This window comes from Oreochromis aureus, linkage group 14, assembly GCF_013358895.1.
Source record: "Oreochromis aureus strain Israel breed Guangdong linkage group 14, ZZ_aureus, whole genome shotgun sequence".
Classification (NCBI taxonomy): domain Eukaryota; kingdom Metazoa; phylum Chordata; class Actinopteri; order Cichliformes; family Cichlidae; genus Oreochromis; species Oreochromis aureus.
The window spans coordinates 9,554,123-9,581,185 of NC_052955.1; the positions used below are offsets into that span (position 1 = coordinate 9,554,123).

Sequence of the window (27,063 nt, forward strand, 5' to 3'; positions counted from 1 at the left end):
GCATCAGCTCTACATAAATCCCAGTTTTCATTTCTTGACAGTAGGTTTTAGTGTGGGTACAGAATTAATTAAATCCACAAATACTGTGAATACTTTTTGGAGTGCTAAACAACCAAAAACTGTAGGAATGACTGCAAATTTAAGATGGAAATCATGTGGAATTATTAGATCCTGTCAGAATTTATGGCCATTTATAAATTCAAGATGGACTGGGGTGTGGTAAAACAACCTGGGTCTAGACAGACAGAGGAGCCAGATGGCTGTGAAACAGCAGAGTCACACTACAGTGCCAACAGTGGAGTTTGCCCACAGTGTGAAGCCCTTCACTTAATCCTCAGAAAGCACAGCAATTACCTCCAGAAATGGAGGAGAAAAAGCAAATGAATTCTGCTATAATTATATTATGGGGAAAAGAACACTAATTAACCAAGCAAAAACTAGATTTACTCTAGTTACACTGCTGCCAGCTGAAAACAGATGTAACTTATTTTTGCTTTTACACTTTTCAGAAACAGCACTATGGAGAGACTGAAAAGTCTTAAGTGTGGTTGTGGATTTCAAATCATTTAGTTAGTCTCATTAGTTTTCAAAAATACACAGGCTACTCTTGTAGAGAAGGACCAGTCTCCTCCAGTACAAATGCAAATTAGCATGAAATCAGTAACACTCTCCAGGGATGACAGCATTCAATTTAATATTATGTTTGATATGGATAAAACAGGAGGCAAATGCCTATTTTACCCATGTTTATTGAATTTTTTACATAATCACCCATTTTAATTGGATAAAGGACTAAAATTATGCAGGGTTATGGCTGCTTTGACTGACAAGTTGATGCTGACACAGACAGCTGTAGCCAGTGGCTGCCTGCTAGCTGTCACCTAATCTAATTTGAGCCACTGCATTGGACCGCTTGACCATGTTTAGGCCTTGGTGGCTTTTTTAAATTCTGGCACAAAATATCCCTAGCTTAATTGTACTCAAGAACACGGTGTTCTGGTTTTAATGAATCTAATTTTAGGGTTTGCATGCTATTTACAAGTAATTAGCAGGTACCTATGCCTGGAAACTGCAGATTTTAAGACTCCTCTTCTCTGTGTCAAGCTGACCTTACTGAACATGTCTCCATGTAATCTTTCAGATAAACCACATGTTGATTTATGAGTTATATTTTATCACACAGTGTTCTGATGACATTCTGTGACCATGGCAGTTAGGTAACTCATCTCTATAAATATTCTCTTGCTTACAAAAAACATGCAGACTGCTGTTTTAGAGTCTGTACTGTTGTTTGAACCCTTTTGCAAAGGTAAATAAAACTTAGAGACAACCTGGTCGTGTGCACCTTAAGTTGTTTCATATTTTTGTAACACACTCATACAGGGTATAAATTGAGCATGCAGCTTCCATAAATATGCGAAAGAAATAGGGTGAAGTCTGGCTACAAAAAACAAATTGCTAAACTCAAATCTTCAAAGCAAGACTTTATCAGTCACCATTAGTTGGTGATGTCATGGTGTAGACATGAATCTTTTGTTTGTATCTGGTTTTAAATGAAAAAATTGGTTTTTAGCTAGAGCCAAAGGAAAATCACCTGCAATGTAATACAACAATTTTTAAACAAGTTTTCGTACTTTTCCTTCTTGGACATCTTTATTTATCAAATGGACAGTATTAATAAGATAAAATAAGATATCCTTTATTAGTCCCACACGTGGGAAATTTGTTTTGTTACAGCAGAAAGTGGACAGTGCACAGTTACATAGCAAAAATTAGAAAACACTGGAATAGAATAAGAATAAGATACTGTACACAACTGTACACAATAGAATAGAATAAAATAAAAATACTATATACAATAGAATAAAATAGAATACAAATACTACATACAACTGAGTAAAATACAATGTTGTCAGAAAAAGAGTACTGCACTCAGTGTTATTGCTATTGCAATAATAATCCATAAAGTTGTGTTAACTAGGGTGAAAAGAGTCATTGCTATACATGGCCTGTCTTAGAGATGCACCAGCTTAGATGCATATTCACTCACCAAAGCTCAAAACTGAGCCAAGAAAAGAGTTCTCTTAGTAGGAGCTGTTGCTGTGGTGGTTTTATAGCGCACAGAAATCACTTGTCAATCTAAACATACACCCAGTACACTCTCCCCAAGGATTTTACTGCTGAAAAATTCCAAATTGATGTCAGGAACTAGTATGTCAGCTGGTATGTTTTTTTCAGTGTGCTCTTTCCTGTGTAGCATTCTACCAGTTTAGGTTAACAAAGAGACAAAAATCCCCAAATTTTGGGGGGTTTTCAATGGACAAAATGTCTACATGCTTGATATCATTATTTAAAACACTAAAAACATAACAAGTGCCTTGAAGGGCTTTTAACTGTTGCGCATTTGGACTGAGTTGTTAAACAGAAGCCAATAACTTAAGACAAAAAAGGAAGAAAGAGGAGAGGTTTGGGCAGCCAAGAAACATGGGCACTCAGGCACCACACACACTAATCTGTAGATGCCCCGAGCGAGGCTTGGCCATGCTCTTTGCCACACGGCAATCACACGGCTCAGTGCAGAAACACAGGCACACACCGTCCACAACACCACTGAAGGAGTGATGGACCTGGAAGCACCAGCTGCCCTTTGAACGAGAACGAGTGTACTGACAGAGGCCAACTGTCTCCCCCCCCCGGAGTGTCATTCTGGAGCCTTCACGCACAGTGAGGTTAGAGGAGCTGAACTGACACTGTTAAAAGCAATGGTTTGATTCAATCACTGGCCACACTTTCATCCCTAATCCGGTTTCTCACGTAATCCAGTTTTTGTGCGGTGAGTGTAAATGTCAAGTAGCTTAGGCTAACCTTGTTAAACAGTGACTGCTGTCATGATGATGTTACAGTGCTGGCTTTTAAACTCCAATGTTAAAATGCCCAACTTTACAGCATAAAAACAAGTTTTAATATGCTTTTACAAACATTTATTTATTGTATTTATTTTATTTTAATATGTATCTCGTCTGGTGTTATACTGGTAATTCTTAAAGCTCTCAAAAAACATTTACAGCAGCCAGGGATCAAACCAGCAGCCTTCCAATGATCAGCTCTACCTCCTGAGCTACAGTCACCCCAACTCACCGCATTTATTTTTAATAAATAATACATCTTGAAATCTGTGGTGTGGTGTGTTAGTGACTGAAAGTATTTTATGAGTCTATTACTTTGCATTAATTAGTGTACATGTGTATCTTTATATTGCACCTTTACACTTTATGAATGTAGCTTGCCAACCAATTTAGCATTAGCTAATTATTTAGCACACCACAATCTTCTCTAAATATGATCACTTCTGGTTCCAAAACAACAACATGTCAGCAGGCAAAAAACTAATGCTGACACTTCAAACTGTCACATAGGAAACCAACACGTGATGTCATGGTGGGTATGCCCATCTTTTAAATACCCTTATGGTCATTGTTAATGGCATTTTCAAACAAAATATAACAACGTTGCTACTATAATATAGTAACTTTCTGTCAGTGAAAGAATGAGGTTAGGATACATAATTTAATTGTAAGTCTGGCGTGACAGATGACAAATTAACACAGGACACCGAGGTCCAGCTATGCACAGTGAAGTGATATATCCTGCCTAAAGGAAAAAAAGCAGAGCCATATGACAGCAAAGTGAAAACAGTCCACAGCCTGCTCCATCTGGAATTCAAAAGGACATTTGAATAAACATCTTTCATACTTTGCACAAAACAGTTGAACTTTTTTGTTCATTTCAATCATAAATAAAATATGCAAGTATTCCGTAGAATAGCTACAAGCTTTGTTAATGTTTAACGATTAATGATGTTGTGTTGCAGTATTTGTTTTAACGAAAACCTAAATATTCTTACAGGATTTTCAGCTCTAAGCGTATATCACTGCATTAATGCAGCAAATGAGTTTGCATTTAAATCACACTGATGTAGCTGTGTGGCTTGAGGGGGATCATGACCGGTGGATTAAATCCACAGAACACATTTTCTCCTTTTCGACTTACTTTATCCTTCTGTAACTTTTGGACTGATGCATTCTTATTCACCTGCCATGCTGAGCATGACCCCACGTTTAACAGGTCACATACCCTCGGTCTCATAAAGTATCGACATGAACACTGGTCCGAACTTTAAACATGCTTGACTGCTGTAGGTGCAGCAAAATCATTCCTACTCACTGAATGAAATGACAGCTGTCAAAAGGAATGAATAAACAAGATTTCATAACTTAACGGCAGCTGGAAATTCACAAACCTGTGCAGTATCTGCACCTGAGGTGTCAACATGTATTTAGCTTGTGCAGAATGCGAACAAGCAGTGCGTATTTCAGATTCACATGTTAGCTTACACACAATGACACAGTGCAATGCATAAAACAGTCAACTGTCAATAACTGTTATTAATGCTGTGAGATTTTTGATGGTAAACTTTACCAGTGTCTCTTCTGAAGGATTGTTTGTAGTAACAGGAACCTTGTTTTTGTAGTTGAGATAAAATGTCTTAAATATTAAAAAATGCTTTTGCATACATTTAGGGTTATTTGTTTCCCAAGAATACAGCACCACATATAAAATGATTCCAAGTCTCTCTCCTTCTATCGGTAGATGTCCATATTTAAAGGATTCTGACTCGGATCAAGCCAAAAGTTTTGAGCAGGACATCACTTTTAATTAGAATAGTCAAATTTTTAAATGCACCTTGTTATCCAATTTAGTCATGGGTTATTTTCTTTTCTTTTTTATCTATATAGGAAACCAAGATTGACTATCAAGATTGAATTTGGCTGTTAAAAGTGTTTTTAGAGCATGGCAGATACAATATATTTGAAGACATTAAACCTCACAGGAAAGTAAACTGAAGAGTTCAAGTGACTTCAGTAGCAGAGCTTCAAAAAACTGAAAGTAAATAATTTTAAGATGGAAGCTGTGAAGTGATATTTATATATATTTATTTGGGGAATGCTCTTTAGAGCTTTTAATTCACTAGTTCAGATGATTTCCTTGGCTGAAAGATTCCCTTCCAACCAAAAAGGCTCATTTTAGATGTGAGTGCATATAATGTTGATGTCTAGCATGGCACTTTAGGTTAAGGACGGGTTTCAGACAGAGTCAGGGCCAAACAGTCCATTGAGCTCTGTGGATTCTCTAAATGAGGCTCTGAGTTGTTGCTCGGTATGGACCGGCTGCCAAAAGAGCAGATGTCACAGTGTTTCACAAATATTTCCTCACAGTGACTGAAAATGAACATTTTGGCTCAATGACCAAGCCAGTAAATTAAAAGCTGCACCTCTTAAAATAAACGCTGAGAAAGAATCCAGAGGAGAAGCAGATGTGCCTACACCTAAAATAAGGCAGCCAAGGCAGACAACAAAACAAATATATTCATATGATATTTTACACAAGCAACCATGACTCATCATGGCCATCACGCCTACCTTTTAAAAACTTATCATTACTCAGATAAAGTAGACACAGGACCAATTTTCCAATCATCAGGCTACTTACTCTCATGCTGTTGAAATGGCTGGGGTTCTTCTTTCTACTGGATCCACCAAAATAATTTATAAAGTACTAATTTTTATAAACCTTTATGCTTCAACATTTCTGAGAAGACACAGTCTAACAAGCAAGACACTGAAACTAAACGAGCTGTAGACTTTAATGATCTATAGACAACAATTTGTGTCCCTGTACCTTGAGTAGCCCACTTTTAAAACTCGATATTCCTACTGTTTGAAAACTCATCTCTCATCTCATTTCTCTATATTTTACTTCCAATCAGCAAGACTTTCTTGTATTAGCTGTAGTTTTCGAGGCACTTTTTTGTGCTCAAACCACTTAACACTGACCTATGAATCATTCAAACTGTAGCAAGGCACCCAACTCAAGGGATCAACCAGTGTTTTATCTGCACATAAAAAAAATAGCAATTAACCAAATTGTATTTTTGGGTACATTGTTACTAGTTGCCTGTCACAAAAAACATAACACATTTTGACAGGCATGAAATAGTATTTTCGCACCAACAAATTGGTTGCCAAAGAGCTATTAGGCAAAAACCTAGTATATGTCACAGCATGGTGTGTAGTGTGTCCTTAAAACTTTGGAGGAAACTAGACAGGTGGAGGAAAAAATAAGTTCCAGGCCTAAAAAACAAACTACAGATGAACAATATCTGACAGTCATGTCCTCAAGAAATGGGGGGAAAAAATCCAGCAAATTCTGCAAAATAAGAGGTAGCTCAAGAGAAAAGGTAGCTTTTCTTTCCAAGCTCCTTAGACTACGATGACCTGGATGACTGAGAACCTTCACAGACATACAGGTAGCTCAAGACTTTTGCACAGTACCATATTACCGTATGTGGTACTAAAACAAAAAGCCTGGTCAGGAGAGACATGGGATCTCTGAAGGTGTGGTAACTTTCAGAATGCTAGAAACTTGAGGTACAGCTTTGTTAGATTTAGCAGTGTAAACTTACTTTAAAGCCTCAAGGACATTTCTGGGCCGGTGGTGGCTCGATAATTTGCTCAAACTCTTAAAAAGGTAAGACAGATAAAACTGTTCCAGTGAATTGGCTATGACTCCACTGCAGCCAGAAAGCAGGCAGAATGAGCTGGCCAACTGTGATTGCGGGTCACTGGTCGATAGGCACTTGGGGAGATCATGCACATAAATAGGTTTCACTGAAGTCAATCATACTGATGTTCTTTGAGCCCGTCTGAAACATATCAAGTGTAAACACAGTTTGGTTTATGATGGCATGAGAGAGCCCTCCTTTTCCTCCTATTTTAGTAGGAGGAAATTAATAGGAAATAGGAAATGGGAAAATAATAGGAAATAGGAAAATATTAGAACATTAACTGCAGACGCAGAACCGCACAGCTCTGGACTGGAAATGTTAACAATGACCACTGCAAGACGGTAGCCATAGGGAGAGCTCTCTGTTGTTAGCCACGAAGCACAACTTGGAACAATCACTGTACAAGCGTGGATTGTGAACACATTGCTGTTATAAAATGCAAGCGCAGCAGCAACATGGATTTAGCTCAGCTGTCCTCCTGTGCCCTGAAGTAGCATCGTGGCTGTCCTGAACTTCTGCTCACCTCACTACCCATCCCCCCCAATCTACTACCCCCCTGTGGTGAAACAGCGCTTTCTCCAAGGTTAGTCCAAGGCTGAGTCCTGCATCAGCCACGGCTGTCGTATTACTAGAGAAGAAAGAAAAAAAAAAAAACAAACCCCACTTGCTCTGCTGTGACCAAACCCAAAGCTGTAAAACAAGTTGTCAAGAAACATAATAGTCTCTATACTAAAAATACAATTAGATGCATTTAATGTTATAACATTTAATGTGCATAAATTTATACATTATGCCTGCAAAACTATAATCACAATTTATGTCACACTGTGCAAGTGCCTGCCAAACACAATTGCCGGTTTTCATTCTTGTGATTCCAGTTGGACAAACTGTCAGGACACCTAGTGAAAGCAATTTTGGCCTTGGCAGGACTGAAAGAAAAAAAAAAAACAGAACTACTTCAGGTTTGTAATGACATAGTCCTGTGATACCAATAAAATAAATAGTACACCGTGATTCTCTCCAGGAAGTTGGACACATATTTAAACTGTGCAGACAAGGTTGTCAGCACAATAACGACCACATTGTGCTTTCCAGGCCATGTCACCTGCAAACGTTACTCCTGAGATATAGAGCCTCTTTCTTCAGTAGGGATTTGTATCCTCTTTTTAAGACAAATAGCTGCTGTCTGGTTCACTTGAAATATCATTAAAAACTGGATTTCAAGTGCACTGGATTAGATGTACATTATCCAATAAGTATCTTCTCCCACTTTTAAGGAGAGCTGTCTATTTAAACAGAAATGAAAATAATTCATCAAATATTCTGTCTAGTTTGATAAGGCTCCCAAAAAGCCTTCAAGAATCAGTGGGAAATGTGTTTGGGGGCTATTTTAGAAAATTTGTGCTGTTTAAATATTTTACTTTGTTTAATTATTCTATTTTTTATTAAATGCTCTGAGATTTTTGTCAGATGAAAAAAATGCTTGAAGGGAGAGATAGGAGCGACAGGTGTGATACCAATACCATGGATGGATAAAAATAAAATATATATTTTTAAAAAAACAGCCTGTAGCTTTTAAAAGGCAATACTTGATCTTTCTGTTGAGAAAATAACTATGGTCCATACGTGTGTGTGTGTGTGTGTGTGTGTGTATTAAACAAGTAAGCTGTGCAGACTTACTGCCCAAAGCAAAGAAATAATAGATAAACAACTTCAAGATTAATCAAAGCATGTAATCAGTCAGAATCAAAATGTCTGGATTCAGTAACCTCCACAGCGTTTTATCACTACTAACACACTGTATTCATAACAGGAAGAGAAGCACTGACACACTGTCCCAAGCCATGTTCCATATAGGGCATCCAATTCCATGCTGAATCATCTTCCACCAAATGCTATGGCAGTAATCCATCTCTGCTTGAGACTTGGGAGCAACAGGGAGGCTCTCCAACCAGATGTTCCTTTCAAAGCAGTCCTGCTTTCGCAACTAATAGCATTAGCCCAAGACACATATTCAGGGTCTAGCCTTTGCTTGAAATTGGGATCGAGTACCCCATAGATACAACATACTGAGCTCAATCCCCGAAGCTACATAGAAGATAAGTATGTAGCAAGAACAAACATATAACACAATAAAACCAGATCAACAGCACTAACTTGCTGTTTATTTTTAAAGCACTGTCTACTAGGCATCTTGTGTTTGAAGCTCAACTGCATTCAATAGTTTTGAACAGTGAGTATTAAAACAGGCTCAAAAAGCCATATACAATGTACCATACATCATCAGATGTTTACTTCCCGATAAGAGAAGACAAACACTGATCTGTCTGGAATTGGAAAATAAATACGCTCTGAATTGATGAACTGTAAAGGAGTAGCAAAGCTGCCATTTCCAATCCATTCAGTTAAACAAGTGAAGTAGAACATCACATGTAGTTGTCCATTAGCCTCTCATGAATTTATACATGAGCAACGCTTTTGTGCTAGGGAAATCTGACGTTAAATGGCATTTGAATTCAAACTAATGCACCAAAGTTATGTTTCATTAGAGGTATACCTAAACATTCAATAACAAATGATGAGATGCCATCAAAATCAGGAAGTTAATGAAATGAACCAGAGGGAAAGAATCAAGCCAACAGCAGACAATGTCCAAGTTACTAATCATAAAATGATCCAGTTAGAATGTGGCATGGAGGATAATGAGCCATAAAAACGAATGGTGTCTACATTCATTATGCTGATCCCTTTGTATTAATTGTAATCCAAACCCCTAACTCTCACTAAGCCCTCCATTATTTCTCCCTTACTTCAGCCACATTAAATCAGTGTGTGATCTACCTCTTACACAGTCTTTCATGCTTCAATATCAGCAGGAAATGGAAACATCCCAGCTGTACTGGAGCAATAAATATAAACATCTAGGAGATAGATTACACTAACCTTTATCAAAAAGTAAAGCTTTGATGGAACTGCCAAAACAAAAAAAATCAAGCGAGCAGGATGTACATGGGAGCCTGGCTACACATGTTATGGTGAAACACTGCAGGGTACACTGACATAGCACTTCAAAACCAAATGGAATGAAGTGTAAATGAAAACATATTCTGAAGAGAAGCATCCTGGCAACAATGCCAGCTTTGTCAGGCATAATGCAAAAATCTGTATTCACAACGCACATCATTAACTGCCTAGTGGCTCATGTGCAACTGAAAATTATAAATCTGTCACTTCTCTGTAACATGGACCTCATGCCTTATGCTACATCAATACAGTGAGCAACCCTCTCTTGTACGTTTTCTGTCACTAGCAGAGATAAAAAAAGAAAATCCTCACATTTTCTACTGGGAGGCTGCTGTTGAATGACAGTGAACATGTGTTGAAGCGCCTTTTTGTTGATGCATAATACTAAGAAAAACGCAGCACAAAGTACACACGTCTACCCTTTCATTCACTGCCTCCGGAAAAAATAACAAAGGAAAAAGTATATAGATTCTGAAACATTTTCCATCCATTCATCTTCTTAACCATTTATCCAGTTTTAGGGTAGCAGAGGGGCTGGAGTCTATCCCAGCTGTCACTGGTCAAGAGACAAAAATACACCCTGGATAGTTCACCAGCATATTAGCAGCCAAACACAAACAATTCCCCCTCACATCCACACCTACAGACAACTTCACCAGATGATCTAGTCCTCATGCCTTTGGACTGTAGAAGGAAACCCATGCAGGCACATGAAGTACATGCAAATGCCACACAGAAAGACCTCAGGCACATCTGAACCTTGAAGTCATCTTGCTGTGAGACATACAAGAAAATACCCCTTTAAAATCAAAGCACAAATCAATAAGTCCATCACAGATATATCAGTATTGGCAATAGCGATGTCTGATATTCACCACTATGAAAATGTATTTTTTTAAAGGTATTTGGGGTCATTTCAAGATGGTATTACTGTATCACACCACATATCAGTGGTGCTGGTTTGGGTCATTACGCAAATATACTGTTTATAAAGTTGGGGAAACCTGCAGTCAGTTGAGACTCAGGAAGTCACTTGGATGAATGACGAAACATTTCTCTCACTGAAAACGTTACGTCCAGATGAGCAGAATCAATTTTCTGGGACTGTATCACATACTTCATCCATTCCCCCTCAATGCTGCCTCAACTGTCTGCAGCACAGTTGGCCTGTGATGTCAAGAAATCAGATAGACTTAATACCAACTTTAAACAGCCTGTCACATGCCCTTTAATACATTTGTTAGGGTTCATGACTTATATACATGTACAGATATTTTCTTGACAGTAAACTGGATCAATTGTAGTGTTTGGTGAGTTTGTTTTCAAAAGATTTAATAGGGAAAACAAACTATAGAAAACCAACTATTTTATTCGTTCATATATTCAGGTATATTCAGCCAAGTAATCTTTGCTTTTGCTGCATCTGCACTGCGATGTGAACGCATTGCTTTGCTATAGCGCTGTCAACCAGCTGCAGCAAGCAATATGACTTTGCATGTTTGCCTAATCATAGATGCAGCTCATCTCCATAGAAATGAGCATGTGAATGTAGGATTTTGTGCCCTGTTGTGGGGGGAGACAATGCATTAATACGTAGGCTGGAATTTAGTTAACTGACTCAACTAACTCCACCTGGGAGTAGTTACATTGCTGCTACATACGATAACCCAACATATTTATCCCTGACATAAAAAAAACAGGTGAGAACGGGCCACTAACAGACCACAGATGAGTAATGTGTTGCTATGCCACATGTTACAGCCCAGATCATGTTGTACTGTTAGTAGCTGTAGATATTTACCTATACCATTCAAAAATGCTTATCTTGAAACATTAAATAAGATGCAATTTATTCATTATTATTGTATGTGTACAGAGACTAATCCCCAAAGAGAGAGTGAACATATCATGGTTTGAACAGGCTTTCTTGTAATATTCCCCTTCAGAGGTTGGAGAAGGATGAGTGATGCCAAATTGGATCAAACATCCATGCAATGTCCTTTCAATGTCAAAGTGAATTATCATCACAGCACAACCACAATCACGTACCCTTTGAAAGAAGACTCGAGATGTGCTCTTCGAAATACTTTTATGTAACTCAACCAAGAGAAAAAACAAGAAAAAGAAGATTTGAAATCTAAATAAGATGCTGCCTTGTTGGTGGAAGGTCCTGTCTGCTTCATCAGCATCTTGTTTTAAATCACTATTAAAGACTTCATGATATCATCAGGCTTTCTTGTACATTTTTTTCAAACTTTTTTATGTATATTTATTTTGCTTAGCTCATTTTGTTCTTTTGATTTTTAATTTTTAGGTTATTTTTCTATTTGGTTCTTAACTATGGAGTTGCATTGCATTTTCCACTTGAGTCTTGCATGGACCATTTACATTAGAATTATTAATGTTATTAGTATTATTGAAAATTCTTAAATACACAAATAAATGATACAAATACATACAAAAGAAACACATAATATTGTTTAGAAAACTGCAGGAAAATCATTTTAATACAAACTTAAAACAAGCTTCATTCTAATGTCCCCTGACCACACAAATCCACAATAGAGCCTCAGTTTATTGGATGCACATATGCTCACGTGGGTGTTAATAAACTCTGGAGTTCTGCAGTAGAGAAGAAAATAGTACTTAGACGAATGTTTCAAGCTTTCAACCTTTCAGGGCATTTTTAACATATCAATAACATCTTCCAAACTTGAGTCTGACTAGTCCTGCTTTTGGAGTTTATGCTGATTCCAACAGAAAAAAAAAACAGAAAATTGATTTCTTAACACGTATCAGCTCTGAATAGCTGAAGCAGTACATTAGCTTTTCTCACTCTTCTCCCCAACAGTGCATTTAGGAGACTGTCCTCCTGAAATCAAATCAATAAGTCATCTCTGCAGTTATCACATGACTCATAGTTATCTTTTAAAATCTGGCCGTGTGAGAAACTGAATGTAAAATATGTACCAATGATGTCACTTGCAGATGGGTTGCAAGTCTGAGAATCTGGAAATTGGAGCTTTATAGCATGCATAAACACCATGTAAAGGGCTGTACAGTAACTTCTGCAAGAACAGTTTTGGTTGTTCAAGATGACAGAGCGAATGTCATTTGAAAATACAGAAGATGGACAAAAGTATTGTGCCACACAATGTATTAAACCTGTTGTCCTTAGGGATTATTAAAGTATTCTGATTCTGATTCAGTCCCACTGGCACAGATGTGTTAAAATCAACCACATAGTTTGGGTCGTTTTAAAGAGCACACTGAATTTAACCATAGTACTGTAATATGATGCCACCACTGCAACAAGTCAGATTGTCAAATTTCTTCCATCCTAGAAATTCTATGATCAATTGTAAGTGGTATTATTGGAAAGTGGAAGTCAGCTATGAAGTGGCAGACACTGTAATGTTACAGAGCGGAGTGACTGAGCGCTGAGGTGCATAGTGCATAAAAGTCACCAATGCTCTGAATTCCAAGCCTCCTTTGGCATTAGCATGAGCACAAAACCTGTGCATGGAGCAGCTCGGCATTGGTTTCCATGGCTGAGAAGCTGCTGTAGGTGCAATGTGTAGGTGGCCCCGTACTTTTGTCCATATAGCGTAGCTTGGATTTACATGTACTGTGTAAATAAGTTTAAAAATGTACCTTATCATGATATAGGCTTATTATTATTATTATTATTATTATTAACTTATTGTATTAAAATAAATGTTATTATGATTAACTATATTTTAATCATAGTCCAGAATTTTAAAACTTCAATGTCCCTGAATTTCTAATTTTAATATGCAATTCAATAAAAATATGATAAATCAGGACCACAAGGATACTTGACAACCTGCAGAGACCTCCTGAAAATTAGATACAACAATGGAGCTGTGCCTCAACAGCAAAAACGCTGAATGCTTTCTTAGCTTTGTTCTTGGTTGAGGACAAGAAAATGCATATCAGCATTCTGGCTGAATCAATCAACAGTTCAGGTAAATTACTTTTAAATAAACAGCTTTGAACAGAATAAGAATTTCTATTTTCCCTTAGATCCTAAGAAGATTATCATGGAGTAGATCAGAGGAGACTGCTGTTGGCAGAAATTGGATGGCTTAGTAGAGAATAAACTTTAGAAGGGAAGGACAATTTTAGCATACTGTAGTCCCCTCTAATACATGTGGTTCAAAGTGAAAAGGCTGAGTGAAGAATTCATAAAGGTAAACACTGCTATTCCTGGTGAATGTTAAATCTCTCATTATAAAGAGCATGAAGCCTACTGCTTTTGTCCCAGGTACATTAAGAGCATTAATGCAATTCCTAATTGAGCCACGTAGGTAAATTATCTTTCATTACCCTGCTCTACACAGAGGTCAGTGCACCACACAGCTACAGAAGAGTGTTAGCAAAACATGTTTCAGATTAACGCTACATTAAGTCTCTTGTTATGATATTTAAAACAGCAACGGCCACATCACAATCAAAAAAATTAAATGTGTTCCTGTTCTGTGTTATGCCATTAAATTGAGAATGCATGTATAAATCCACGGCTCTCATCTCTCGTCGTATTAAATAGTTATTCCATATATGCATGCTGTGAGTCTGCACTAAAGACATAAAAAGTCATGAAGCCAATATAATTTTTCAAAAAACAAAAAAAAGTATCTGTAGAACTGCAGAAGGGCCCAGAGGTCATATTGATCCAAGATTGATCAAAGTGTGAAACTGACTCAACAGCAGCAGAGGGACACTTACAGTGTAGGCCAATAATAACTGAAAGCTGCTTAGACCACATACAAGTCTCGGCGCTTGTCTTTCATCCATTATTAATTTTCATATATATTGAATGTCTCTTGATGGCAAGTGAGCTTTAGTTTAAATTGTCTGATTCCCTGTTTTTTTGTTTGTCTGTTTACTTGGTTGCTTACATGTTGGCTTTAAATTATAACACATGCACTTTAACATTTCCAGCTTCTCCTGCCTTCACAGAACAGAAGGAGATTGAAAGTCTTCCTTTTCTGTTTTTGCTGTGATTTACATATTGTAAAAAGGGTCCACCTTTAGTTTTTTACTTCCGTGACATTGAAAGAAAGTAAAATATGCCTTTTTTTACAGTGAAAATCAACAATCAGTATAAAAGAAGAAACAAAGATCATTATTTGCAGAACAGAACCAGAATCTACCAAGGTCTCAATAACTAGAGAAAACTTGAGCCAAATATACCTTTACAACAGCAGTAATATCGCAGAAAGATGAGCACTACTGCCCCCTCACACACCTGAGCACCTTTGGAGTCTTTGAAATTAAGAGATCTTATTATACTGACACAACTAATATACAGCAATGCACAAAAGACAAGCTATCCCAGGGTAAAAATCGCAGGGTTCAAGCTCGCCTTTGTTACACCATTTAATTCCTACGGAATTACATCAACCTTGAAGGCAGAACTCCACAACCTGTTTTATACTACATTATCTTAATTACAGCTTTCATTTGAGGCTGGCTATACATGAAAGATTAATGACATCTCTCTTTAATTAGGTCTGATAAGGGATGGTGGCACAAAACAGTACCATCTCAGTGTTTTGCTCATTCAATTACTCTATTGCACAAACAAGATTTTATTTTAGGGTCATGTGGGGGGAAAGCTATTTAACTCTTATTCAATTAACTTGTTAACATTTATAGTGAAACAATGCTCAAAGAACGTGTCAGACTGGTGCTGCTCCAAGCTGTTCGATCAATCACTTAGATGAAATATACAGAACATTCTCATTATGTTCTGTATATTTCATTACATTTGTGGGGCTTAAGCCTATTTAAGAGTTCAGCTGGCAGAGAGCAAAAACACTCTGGATGGATGATCGGGACATCACCCTGGCCACTGCTGAATGTTGCCCACATCTACAACTATTAGAAATTTAAAGTATTCATTACGGCTAAATGTTTGGACTGTGGACAGAACAGCTATAAGTAACCAATTAGGACTCCTACAAGAGGTTTTCACACATACAGTACAGCCCTGAACTTGGATCTGAATGATAGAATGCAGAAGTCTGAGTCTTTGGATCAGACATGAAATGGTCTTTAACTTGCCAGCTCCCTATTACAATGTCTGGAGAATTCACTGCAAGCAAGTGGATGCCATGTGCCCTGCCTCCTGGATCAGACAAAGTATTTCCAGTAGTGAAACTGTGACATCATGTGAGAAAGATCAACTTCAAACAATGTCGCTCCTTGATTCTCCTAAAACTGCCCTACGCTTTGCCTTTTATTTTAAGGTACATTCATGCCTTGTAACTCTATCACAGATGGGACACAGGTTCCCCTCGGCTTAGTCACGACACAGTCGTGTAAAAAAGAAAGTTTTCACAGGATTCTATGCAATTCTGTTAAAAATTAGGTTCACTGCTTCCAGAGGAATTAAGAGGGTTGGAAGCAGCCAGGGGCTGCTAATCAAATGCACTTGATTAACTGATCCTCAGCAAATGTAACCACCTCTATAAAAATCAGAAGCTTTGGGAGTTTGCTGGTCTGGAGAAGTCAGGTGTGTTAACACAATCTTCCCATGAGTGGACATCACAGCAAATTCACCCCAAGGTCAGACTGTGAAATGCTCAGAGAAACAGCAAAAAACCCAAGCACATGATCTGAGACTCTAAAAGCCTCAGTTAACATGTTAAATGCTGAAGTTCATGACAGTACAATTATAAATGCTGTGGCAAGACTTTAAGAGAGCTGTCACACTGATAAATGCATGGCTAGATTCATGCAATAAGACAAAGACATTTGGTTTGAGGCCAAAAGAAATGGGGACTAATCTTCTAACATCAATCAGAAGTCACTCAAAGTTAATTAAAGTAACCGATTGAAACTAACACCATCTTGTGTTGTGTTGTTCATGATACTAAATACTAAAACTACTTCTGACTGTACTAAAGAAGCATTTCAGCTCAGCTAAGCATTTCGAACTCTTGGACAAGCCCCCGTTTGTTACAATCCAACTCAAAGTATGTGACAAAAAGATGGAGCTGACACATAGTTGTAGGATGCTGTTAAATAGTTAAATTAACTAAAAAATGGAACCAAAGACTACTATCAATTGTTGTCAGCACATCAGTGTCCATGCAATGTCTGAGTGCGCTTTCAGCTGGCTGACAGAGGGAGAGGAGAGGACAAGAAAAAGAGGCCCTCAAAAAATTCTGGATGGGCTGATTGATGGAACCCTGAGTCCCATCTGCTCATGTGTGCTGCATCCTAAATTGGGTCACCTTAACCCACCAATTACCTGGAAGAGAGACACTGGTCATATGGAAAACAGCCAAGCCCTTCGGTCGTCACACTCTGGCCAGGTACAAAAAGTGCCTCATTCCCACAAAAATGAAAAGCCCAAAATTCTAGATAGCAATTATTTCACTCTGTAAACAATTTAGTAACACAAAAACTTAATTTTGAGGAGACAAGCTGCACTACATAACTGCAGTGTTTACCCCTTGTTGACTGCTGTTGACATCAGCAAACACATCACAAAGAAAACCAGTTTTAAAATTACAAATACCAATTTAGTGCAGACAAATGTTTAAGCTCCAGAGCCTTCTGGTGCAAAGCACTCGTTGTTTAAGTATGTCAACTCTCCAGTTTCTTCACCTTTATTCAATATGGCAGCATCTTGACTAATTTGACTTTCACTATAAATTAAAGATAAAACAAAGATGGTTCATAGTCAGTTAAACTGAGCTCTAGAGTATTTTGTAATCTGAAATAATCAATCAACCATAGTCCAATATGCATCACTGCACTTGTCATTAGGATAATTCTAGCAGCATTTGCAATTAAGCTCATGAAAATAACTCATTTGTATGTTGACCGTGTAATCACCAAAACATCAAGGGTATAAACTTACTTGCCAATTAATTAGGTACACCAATTCAGTTGTTCATAATCCAAATATCTTATCAGCCAAACACGTAGTAGCAATGCAGTGCATTTAGATATATAGATATGGTCAAATCATGCTGAATTTCATGGTGAGCATCACAATGGTTTACAGAGAATGGTCCAGAAAAGACAAAAAACATTTGTTAATATTAGAGGTCAGAATCACAGATGGCCATACTGCTTTGAGCTGATAAGAAGGCAATAGTAACTCAAAGGTTTACAGAAGAGCACTTCTGAATACACAGTTCAATTCAATTCAATTGAACATCAAACCTTGAAGCAGATGGGCTACATCACCAAAACACCACAGCGGGTGCCACTCCTGTCAGCTAAGACCAGGAAACAGGTTATAATACACTGTGGCTCACCAACAGTGGACAACAGAAGATTGGAAAAATGCTGCCTGATCTTATGAGCCTGCTGCAACATTCAGATTAAAGACATATGTTTAATGGTATAAGGGGGATTTTCTTGACAATTCTGGACCCCTTAGTACCAACTGAGCATTGTTTAAGTACCACAGGCACCCCGAGTGTCACTGACAATTTCCATCCTTTCATGAACACAGTGTACCCGTCTCCTGGTGCCTACTTCACAGCGAATTAAGGCAGTTATGTAGGCAGAAGGGGGTCCAACTCTGTATCTAATAAACTGGCTGGCGAGTGTACAAAAAGCTTGCCTTCAATTTCTCTTTTAAGAATGTTAGTGCCATTTCTACCTAAGCTGGCAAGACAGTCAAGACAAGTCATACTCGCGAGGACTCAGTAACAGACCTTAGTGTGGCCTTAAGGGAACACTGTACAGGCAAGAATTTTCAAGAAATTTATTATTAAACTCTTATTTTTGACAACTAATGTAAGCTTTCACAACCCCTTTATAGACCACTGGCCAACAAGGTGAGGCATTAATAAATTATTTTACGCATCACCACCCCACGTTAGCAGTTTCTTTTTCTTTAAAAAATCTGGTTCTGACCAAATAAAATTAGCATCTACACAAATTTGTTTACCTGTGACAGCAGCACCAATACTATAGAATCATACTAAATCAGTTCTTCCATCTTGCCTCCTTGCTCCTTTAATACATGCCGTTGTAACAAAAATCCTTTATCAAAATGTCAGTGTCTATCAACATGTCAATGTTCCAGTCCACAAGTACTCTGTAGTCATTACTACATTACATTAATACTTTGTAGCCAAATCCATTTTCAACCTGCCCTTCATTTTGAGCTTAACTATACACAGTCACTGCCATCACATGAACACAATCTGTCCATAAACAGATGCATAAACACCTGCCAAAGCACTCAGCTGCTGACTTAGTTCCCATGACAGTATCTCCATGACACACACACACACACACCCCTACAGACACACAGATTCACAAGCTGAAAACAATACCAGCCTCTCTATCATGGAGCAGAATGAGCATATAAACATAGTGGATAACTGGGTGATTTTACAGCAATTTTTAAACAAGTTTGAATTTAGCTTTAAAACTTTTTCCCAACATGAAAATGTATAACTATTAAACTCAACATAACTGGCATTAGCCTCAACTCAGCAGAAGTCTCCCACTTTTAAAACCTTCCTTTCAAGCCCAGAAATAGTGAGAGTTTGATCTAATGGGATGGGTAGAGTATCATTTTAATAAGTCCTAAGTAAGCCTTGTGATAACTCTGACCTGACATGACAGTGTCATCCTTTGGTGTTAATATCAACTAGTTATTGTCACTACATGGGAAGCCATAGTGTCAGGGTCACGATAATTATGTGCTTGGAAGCCTGTATCCATAGGTCAGGGTATCTTGTTTGAGTACCAGTCTTCAATGTATGATCCATTAGCATACCTGACTTTCTTCAGTCAGAGAATCGTTAAATTATTTATTCTTGGTGCTAATTATTAACTTGGAGAAACTCATCAGACAGACAGGTTCCAAAAAATGGTCATAAACTGCACATCTGCAGGAGAAAACAGAATGAAATGTTTACATGACAGATGTTCGAGCCGGTATCCTTAAACCACAATTTTCTGAACAGTTTCCTTAGAGAATGAGAAAAACATTAATATTTTATTACTCTACAGCTGGATCCCGTGAGGCAAACTTAAGGATTCCTCAGAATGCCCAAATACTGTACACTCAAAAAAAAACCAAAAAAAAAAAAAAAAAAACAGCCTGCAGGATATTATTTCGATTTTAGCTTAAAAAATCACCAGGATCAAACTTACCTAACCAGAGCAGACCACTAATTAATTAATTATTAAATTCATCATTCAATCTTGTAAGGATAAATATAAATGTTTTCACCATTTTCCCTGACTAGTGAGATCCATACACACTTTTTGGACATATTATATATAAACAGGGAGACAGAACAACAATTACAGTCTAAGTTTATGTCTTTTTTTGTGTGTTTGCAGGGATATTATTTTGATTGTGCTTTAAAAAATCAACCAGGATCAAACTGACTGATATCCAAAATGCCTAACCAGAGCAGACCACTAATTACCCCAGTTAATTAAATTCATCATTCAAAAGAATTGAGAACAGATGAGGCTGGAAAATGATTTGATAAAAATGCATCTTACATTACATTACAAATAACTGAAACTAAATGAGCACAGGGAGAAAATGAAAGCTGTGACATTAACACTTTGTATTCAGTAGGTCAAGAGAATAAAGCAAGAGGCTGGAGTGTTATTCCGTGTCTGGTGTGCACATTTCCTGTGAAAAAAGCGCTGCAAAGTGTGAGGGGGCAAGGTGTCAGAGACTCCAGCTATTGCAGTACTTTTCTCATGCCTGAACATGCCAAAGGCTACAATTTGTCCTGCTCCACAAAGTGGATCTCTGTTGTGCCAGAACAGGTCGTAATTAATCTCTAGTGTGCTAACAAGGAGAGGCAAACTACTGCAAACAGGCTGTGCAGTACTCCTGCAGATGGTCAAAGCAAAAAGGTATTAACTGCCTACACAGTCTATTTATACACCAGGACAGCAAACTGGTCTACTTGGTTAGCCTGGTCATATATGGGTTCAAATTCTCAAACACATTGTGCTGAAATCATTCATTCTTACTTTTTAGAAGCAGCAGTGAAACAAAATACTCTAGAGGTAACAGTAAATGTATATGGGGAGAGGGTGGTGACTATCATACTACCACAAGATACCACATTTTAATTAAGTGTAGAATATATATCTTTAACACGCTGCTGGGGAGCTACACTGATCACATCACAAAGCAGGGCTATAGTAAGTCTGGGCTCCGTGGAAATAGCTCCCCAACAGTTGCCAGGTGTATCCCTTAAATTTTCCCACACTTAGAAGAAGCAATTGCCTTCCTGCATGGGCTCATATTTTACTTTAACATGAATACCACTTGACATTGCCCTTTAAATCCCAGCAAGTGATGCACTTCACCTGCAATGACTCTGCTTGATTTACAGGAAAACACAAGGGAAGCTGGGACTTTGTGGGACTTTTTAGAAAACTTGAGCTATGGCTTTGTGTTCTTACCACCTCCTCCTTCCTTATCTGTATGTGTACATGTGTGACTTTTAAGTGTTCACTGCTGTATACTATCCCATATCCTGGGGCAGCTGCTCATATTACTGCTGTAAATAATGTAATTATTATTTCCACCCCCTCGATGTAAAAAATAAATAAATAAATATTATTTTGTTACATGTGAACGTTATATTCTATTAGTTGCCACTGAACACCAGTGATGATTTGGGGTTTGTGCAGTAATGTCCAGTCACAAAGTGATAGGAAAAATGTTTACTTACCAGATTCAGCACCGTTTCAACAATATCCCGGTTGCTAACCTCTCCAGCCTGGATCAGTCCGGTAAGAACGGCAAATTTCATCTTGATATTCCGGATAGGAACCGATGGATTCATAATCCCAGCCGGGAGGACCACTGAACCTGATCCGGACATCATCACTGTCTCACCGGCCGCAGCGGAGACTGCAGCCGCGTGTTGCCCGTGACCTGGAGGAGGTTGTCGGTCCGAGAGCGACAGCGAGCCCGGCATTGTCACCGGTCTACCACTTGTCATTTCCAGCCAAACCGGGAGCTTTCAGGAGCTGTTACGCTTTCTCTCTGCAATATACTTAATCACTGTTCTGGAGCATCACGAAAAAAAATGAAATAAACACTCGAGAAAAAAAAACAAAAAAAAGCAAAACACCAAAAAAGAAATCACTCTCTGTCAGTGAAATCCACTCTGAGGAGTTCTGGTCAGTATGTCCGGTGTGAAATCGATGCCGGGCAGTTTACCGAGCTGACAGACCTGCGATGAACACACAAAGCTGTGCGTGATTGTGCCGCTCTCACGGATGTGCGCCGTTCAGTGGCTGTGCTGCCGTCACCGCCATGTTGCCGCCCCCTACCTGCCGTCCCGCTTACTACGCCTGCGGTGGCTGAGATACCGGAGACTTGTCGCTTCGCCACGTTCTCCGCGGCGTGGGCTGGAGCAGCCAAGACCGGCTGGCTTCAATAACTTTAGACAGACACTTAATGTAGACAGTAAAAAAATAGACCGTGTTATCCTGATGGCTAATGAATTTCAACAGGTTTCTCATTCCCTTAAGTCAAGATTAGATTTTACCGGTGAAGATTAGAGATTTATCTCATGCTAATTTAGTAATTTAGGTATGAGAAATGTTCTAATTGGAAAATCAAAACAATTATAGTAAAATAATGTGAAATGAACACTGAGTAAAATAGAAATGGACGGGATAAAAAGAAAAGAAAACCGCATGTGGTGGAAATGTTCGCATTAAAAGCAGAGCCATAGCCTAATATTACAGATGACTTCCACTGTTGGCGCACCAAACTGTATTTACTGTATTCAGTGATGAGTTGGTACACCTGAATATAATACCTGACCATATGCCAGCTTGCTAAAGATACCTGTACTCCTATCAAAAACGTGAATTAGGCCTACCAAATAACTCACTGTTGCTTTTATTTACATGTTCGTGAAAGGTTAATCAGACACTGCACATGTACACTTGTAAATGTCTGTATTGTAGCTGACAATTATTATTATCTTTCTCACAAAAACGTATGGTAGTTTCGTTATAGAGCGCCAGGTGTGGCATATCTCATGAAGGACAAATGTGACCTTGGATAGTCTTTTATGCAAGGCAATATAAATTTAATTACATTAGGATGAATACTAATACTGAGACAGGGTTTCTCTTAACTTTCCTACTGAATTAGGGAGCAGTCGTCTTGTGGACACACATTCAAATGGACAGTGTAATTATACTATGCAGCATTTCTGCCACTCCCCCCACCTTAAATGTTTTATGAGACAATTAAGAGGGCTGACTTCTCCAATATCTTTTACATGCCCTTATTTCTCACAGAGTAATGACTAAAAGATACACTGTTAGGGCATATTCCACTTATTTGTTTGCTATAAAAGAAAGACAAATCTGGATAGATGTAATCCCATACATATATATACATTTTAGAGAACGTTTCTGTGCACAAACATATGCTTTGTTTGTTTGGTTGTTGTTGTTTTTTTTAAAAAAGATAATAATCAAAAACTCAGTTTCCAGCATTTATATAAAACAGGCTGGCACTGACAGCTTGGGACAATTCTGTCAATCTTCCTTTCTGACAGTCGGAAGCTGAGCGTGCATTTCAAGAGCTCATTAAGCAGATCTGTGTCAGCATGGCTTCAAAAGAGTCGTGTCAGTTTTTACTGCTGTGCCTATCATGACTACCATTGTGTAATTTTGATGTATTTTGTGATAAACCACCGAAAATGATAGACATTGTAATATTTGACAGTTCACCTGCGAATGAAATGTAGAAGTTTGTTGAATGACATTGTTTTTTACTCACATATTTCTCGTGTTCTATTTTTCTCATGCTATATCTTTGCATAATGGCTTAGTTTGTAGACTGCATTGTATAAGGCATAAATATATTCTATTTTATTTTTTCTAATGTTTTGTCTCTGCCTATCAACGCGTCACTGAATCATTGTAACTGAGAAACAAACACCGCTAGTGTTGAACTGAGATCAGTGAAGGAGGCTTGGTCTACACACACCAACAGCGTGTACATAAATGGCATACAAAAACCTAGACTGCCATCAAAAATGTATTGTATATGTTTGGTGATATGTTCTCAGCGTGCTAAAATAAATAAACGTACCCATGGCAAGATCATTAAGAGGAAAAAGAAAAGCTGCCACTGTAAAGATCATCAATCTGAAAATAGAGGAGCCATCTAGTGGCAGAAACTGACAGTTTTCCTAGTTTAACCCAAGTTACCATATATGTCTTGATGCATTCTCAATCATTCAGGTAAGTAAATCTCGTCACTCATACAAGTGACTTCTTCAGTCTCAGCTGACTGCAGGTTTCCCCAATCTTATAAACAGTACATTTGCAAGTTACCATATAGTTTGGGGGAAAAAAGCCAGAGAATAATAAAACAGTCTTTATTAGCTTTTTCAACCACTATTGAGGTGGCATTATAAAAGCAATCAATTTCAGATAAGTCATCCTCTGTGAACTATTTCGAGTCACATGATTTTTGTAAAAAGCCAGCAGAGGTCCCTCTCATTCCAAATCAGAGTGAAGTGTGTTTCCTTGCTCGGTGTATGAACTTTTGTATTTAAAAATATTTAAGTATTTTTAAATGAGAATTTCTGACACCTCCTAAACGTCTGTAACAAGTCCTTAGCTTCTTTTGACGATTAATCGAGTTTACATACTCCCAAAAATACTGTTTAAATTTTTACTTCTTTTTAGAATCAGACAATACAATTAGAAATCAGCACACAAAGCATTTCATCATTTTCATGGTTTTATTTTAAAAAAAAGAAGAAGACATTTTTGTACCTGACTGCACAATCCAGTACCCTAAAGCAGGTATGATCAAGTCAAACCTTAAGTCACCTTCTTCACAACCACTGAAGGTCAATGTTTATTACAGTTACACCCATTTCAAAATGGCAATAAAGGAGCAAAGTAAAACCAGCTTACAATTTTGTACCATGTGTTTGACAGAACGGTTCACACAGAAAAATGAATTAATATATGGAAAATTAACATACAGTTAAGCCCATAATTATTCATACCCCTGCCAAATTTTGACTTAAAGTTACTTTTGTTCAACAAGCTAGTTCTTTTTGAGCAGAAATGACACAGGTGTCTCCCCAAAGATAATAAGACGATGTACAAGAGGCATCATTGTGGAAAAAAAAATTTCTCAGGTTTTATTTATATTTTAGCAAAAGTATCATGTCCAGAATTATTCATACCCTTCTCAATAATCAATAGAAAAGCCTTTATTGGCTATTACAGCAATCAAACGCTTCCTATAATTGCAGACCAGCTTTTGAATGCATGTCTCCACAGGCATTTTTGCCCATTCATCTTTAGCAATGAGCTCCAAATCTTTCAGGTTGGAGGTTTCTCGCCATCACCCTGATCTTTAGCTCCCTCCACAGATTCTCAATTGGATTCAAGTCAGGACTCTGGCTCTGCCACTGCAAAACGTCAATGTTGTTGTCTGCTAACCATTTCTTCACCACGCTTTGCTGTATGTTTTGGGTCATTGTTGTGCTAAAATGTCCACTGGTTCCCAAGGCCAAGTTTTTCTGCAGACTGCCTGATGTTGTTGTTGAGAATCTTCATGTATTGCTCTTTTTTCTCATGGTGCTGTTTACTGTGATTAGGTTCCCTGGTCCATTGGCTAAAAGGACCCCCCAAAGCATTAGGTTCCCACCACCATGTTTGACAGTGGGGATGGTGTTCTTTGGGTTGAAACTTCTCCATTTTTATGCCAAATGAAGGCAACATCATCGTGACCAAATAATTCAATTTTTCAGGTATCTGACCATAACACTGAAGACCAGAAACCTTCTTCTTTGTCCAGATGAGCATTTGCAAAGGCCAAATGAGCTTTTGCATGCCTTAGAAGTGCCTGGAGAAGTGGCGTTTTCCTGCATCCGTGGAACCCAAAGCAGTGTCCGTAAAACTGTCTGCCTTGAGACATTGCCACCAGCAGAGCCCAGATTCACCAGAATGGCCTTGGTGGCAATCCTTGATAAGTTTTCACCTCTCTCACTATTCTCCTGGCCAGCACAGGTTTCACTTTTGGCTTCCGACCACGCCCTCTGAGATTTTCCACTGTGCCAACATCTTGTATTTTTAATAATACTTTGCACTGTAGCCACTGGAACTTGAAAACATTTGGATATGGCCTTGTAGCCCATTCCTCACTTGTGAGCAGCCACAATGCACAGCTGCAGGTCCTCACTGAGTTCCTTTGTCTTAGCCATGAATGTCCACAGACCACCTGCAGAGAGCTGCTGTTTTTCACCTGTTGAGTTGATTAAAAAGCAGCTATTTCAATTAATCAGGTACACAAGATGCTTTAGAACAGCTTTCACTATTTGGAATGGTATGGAACTTTGGATTTTCCCAGACTGTGACAGTTTGTAAAGGGTATGAATAATTCTGGACATGATACTTTTTCTCAAATGTAAATAAAAGCTGAAAATATTTTTTATTAATGATGCGTCTTGTACATCATCTTATTATGGCAATAAAGGAGCAAAGTCATTTCCAGTCAAAAAATAACTTGCTAGTTGAATAAAAGTAACTTTAAGTCAAAAAATGGGTATGAATAATTATGGAAAATTAACTGTATGTACTCATTACCCCTTCATATATATATATATATATATATATATATATACACACACACATATATACAAAATATACATTCTATTTAATTTACAGTATATTCACACACACACAGACACACATATATACACTTGAGTGTACATCTAAATAATTATAGCTTTAAATCTGAAACAAACAAATATATGCTTCCCAGAAGCATTTCAGAGCTTGAATGTCCTAGACATTGTAGAAACAATAATACAATAATATTATTAAAGATAATTATTATAACATACAGTTTTAGAAACATGAAGGTAAATAAAATAGTCATAAATGTCAATGATATTGGCAGGATAATTAATTTCCCAATGAAGAATTATGCTCAGCACCTATAAGATGTCCTCTTTTAAAATTGTGCAATTACAGAGGAGCCATAAGTTATTTTCAGAGCATTTTGCATTCAGACAAACAAACAATAAACTGTGCTTTCGTTCTGGAGTCCTGTCTCTGCTTTTTGTGGCTGTTAGCAATGACTCAAAGGCTCAATGTTGATCTCAAGGCTGAGCAGACACAAGCAGCAAAGAATGTCAGATTTTGGTCTCTGGGCCGTCTGTGATTAGTGGCTGAAAGGAGTTGCGGATTCGGGCAGCTTCTGCAGCACAAAGGTGGCCAAAGGCTTTGTTGTACCAGTCTGGAGTCCTTCCCCTGAAATCAAAACACTATATTCAATATACTATAGCATACATCGCAAAATATTTAGAAATGCAGCTCAAACCATAAGAGAACAACTTTTCTTTGTAGCACTTTCTAAAAGAATCTTG

At 37.9% G+C, this 27,063-nt stretch overlaps 2 protein-coding genes across 11 annotated transcripts in view; both read right to left on the reverse strand.

Annotated features, from left to right (window-relative positions):
• The window catches only part of nbeab (neurobeachin b), a 205,722-nt gene extending 183,767 nt beyond the window's left edge, over positions 1-21,955 (reverse strand). For 2 of the 4 annotated variants that reach the window (XM_039622706.1, XM_039622705.1), the window contains exon 1: positions 21,367-21,952. In XM_039622706.1, the coding sequence (XP_039478640.1) occupies positions 21,367-21,639 (273 nt within the window). In that variant the 5' untranslated portion in view covers positions 21,640-21,952. Of the gene's footprint in view, positions 1-21,366 lie in introns of all 4 variants that reach the window. The other 2 variants (XM_039622704.1, XM_039622707.1) reach the window with 2 other exon arrangements.
• Positions 21,956-26,327: 4,372 nt separating this feature from the next.
• stard13b (StAR-related lipid transfer (START) domain containing 13b) overlaps positions 26,328-27,063 on the reverse strand; it is a 60,919-nt gene continuing 60,183 nt past the window's right edge. For all 7 annotated transcript variants that reach the window (XM_031727768.2, XM_039597997.1, XM_039597999.1 and 4 more), the window contains one exon: positions 26,328-26,947. In XM_031727768.2, the coding sequence (XP_031583628.2) occupies positions 26,830-26,947 (118 nt within the window). In that variant the 3' untranslated portion in view covers positions 26,328-26,829. The remainder of the gene's footprint in view (positions 26,948-27,063) is intronic.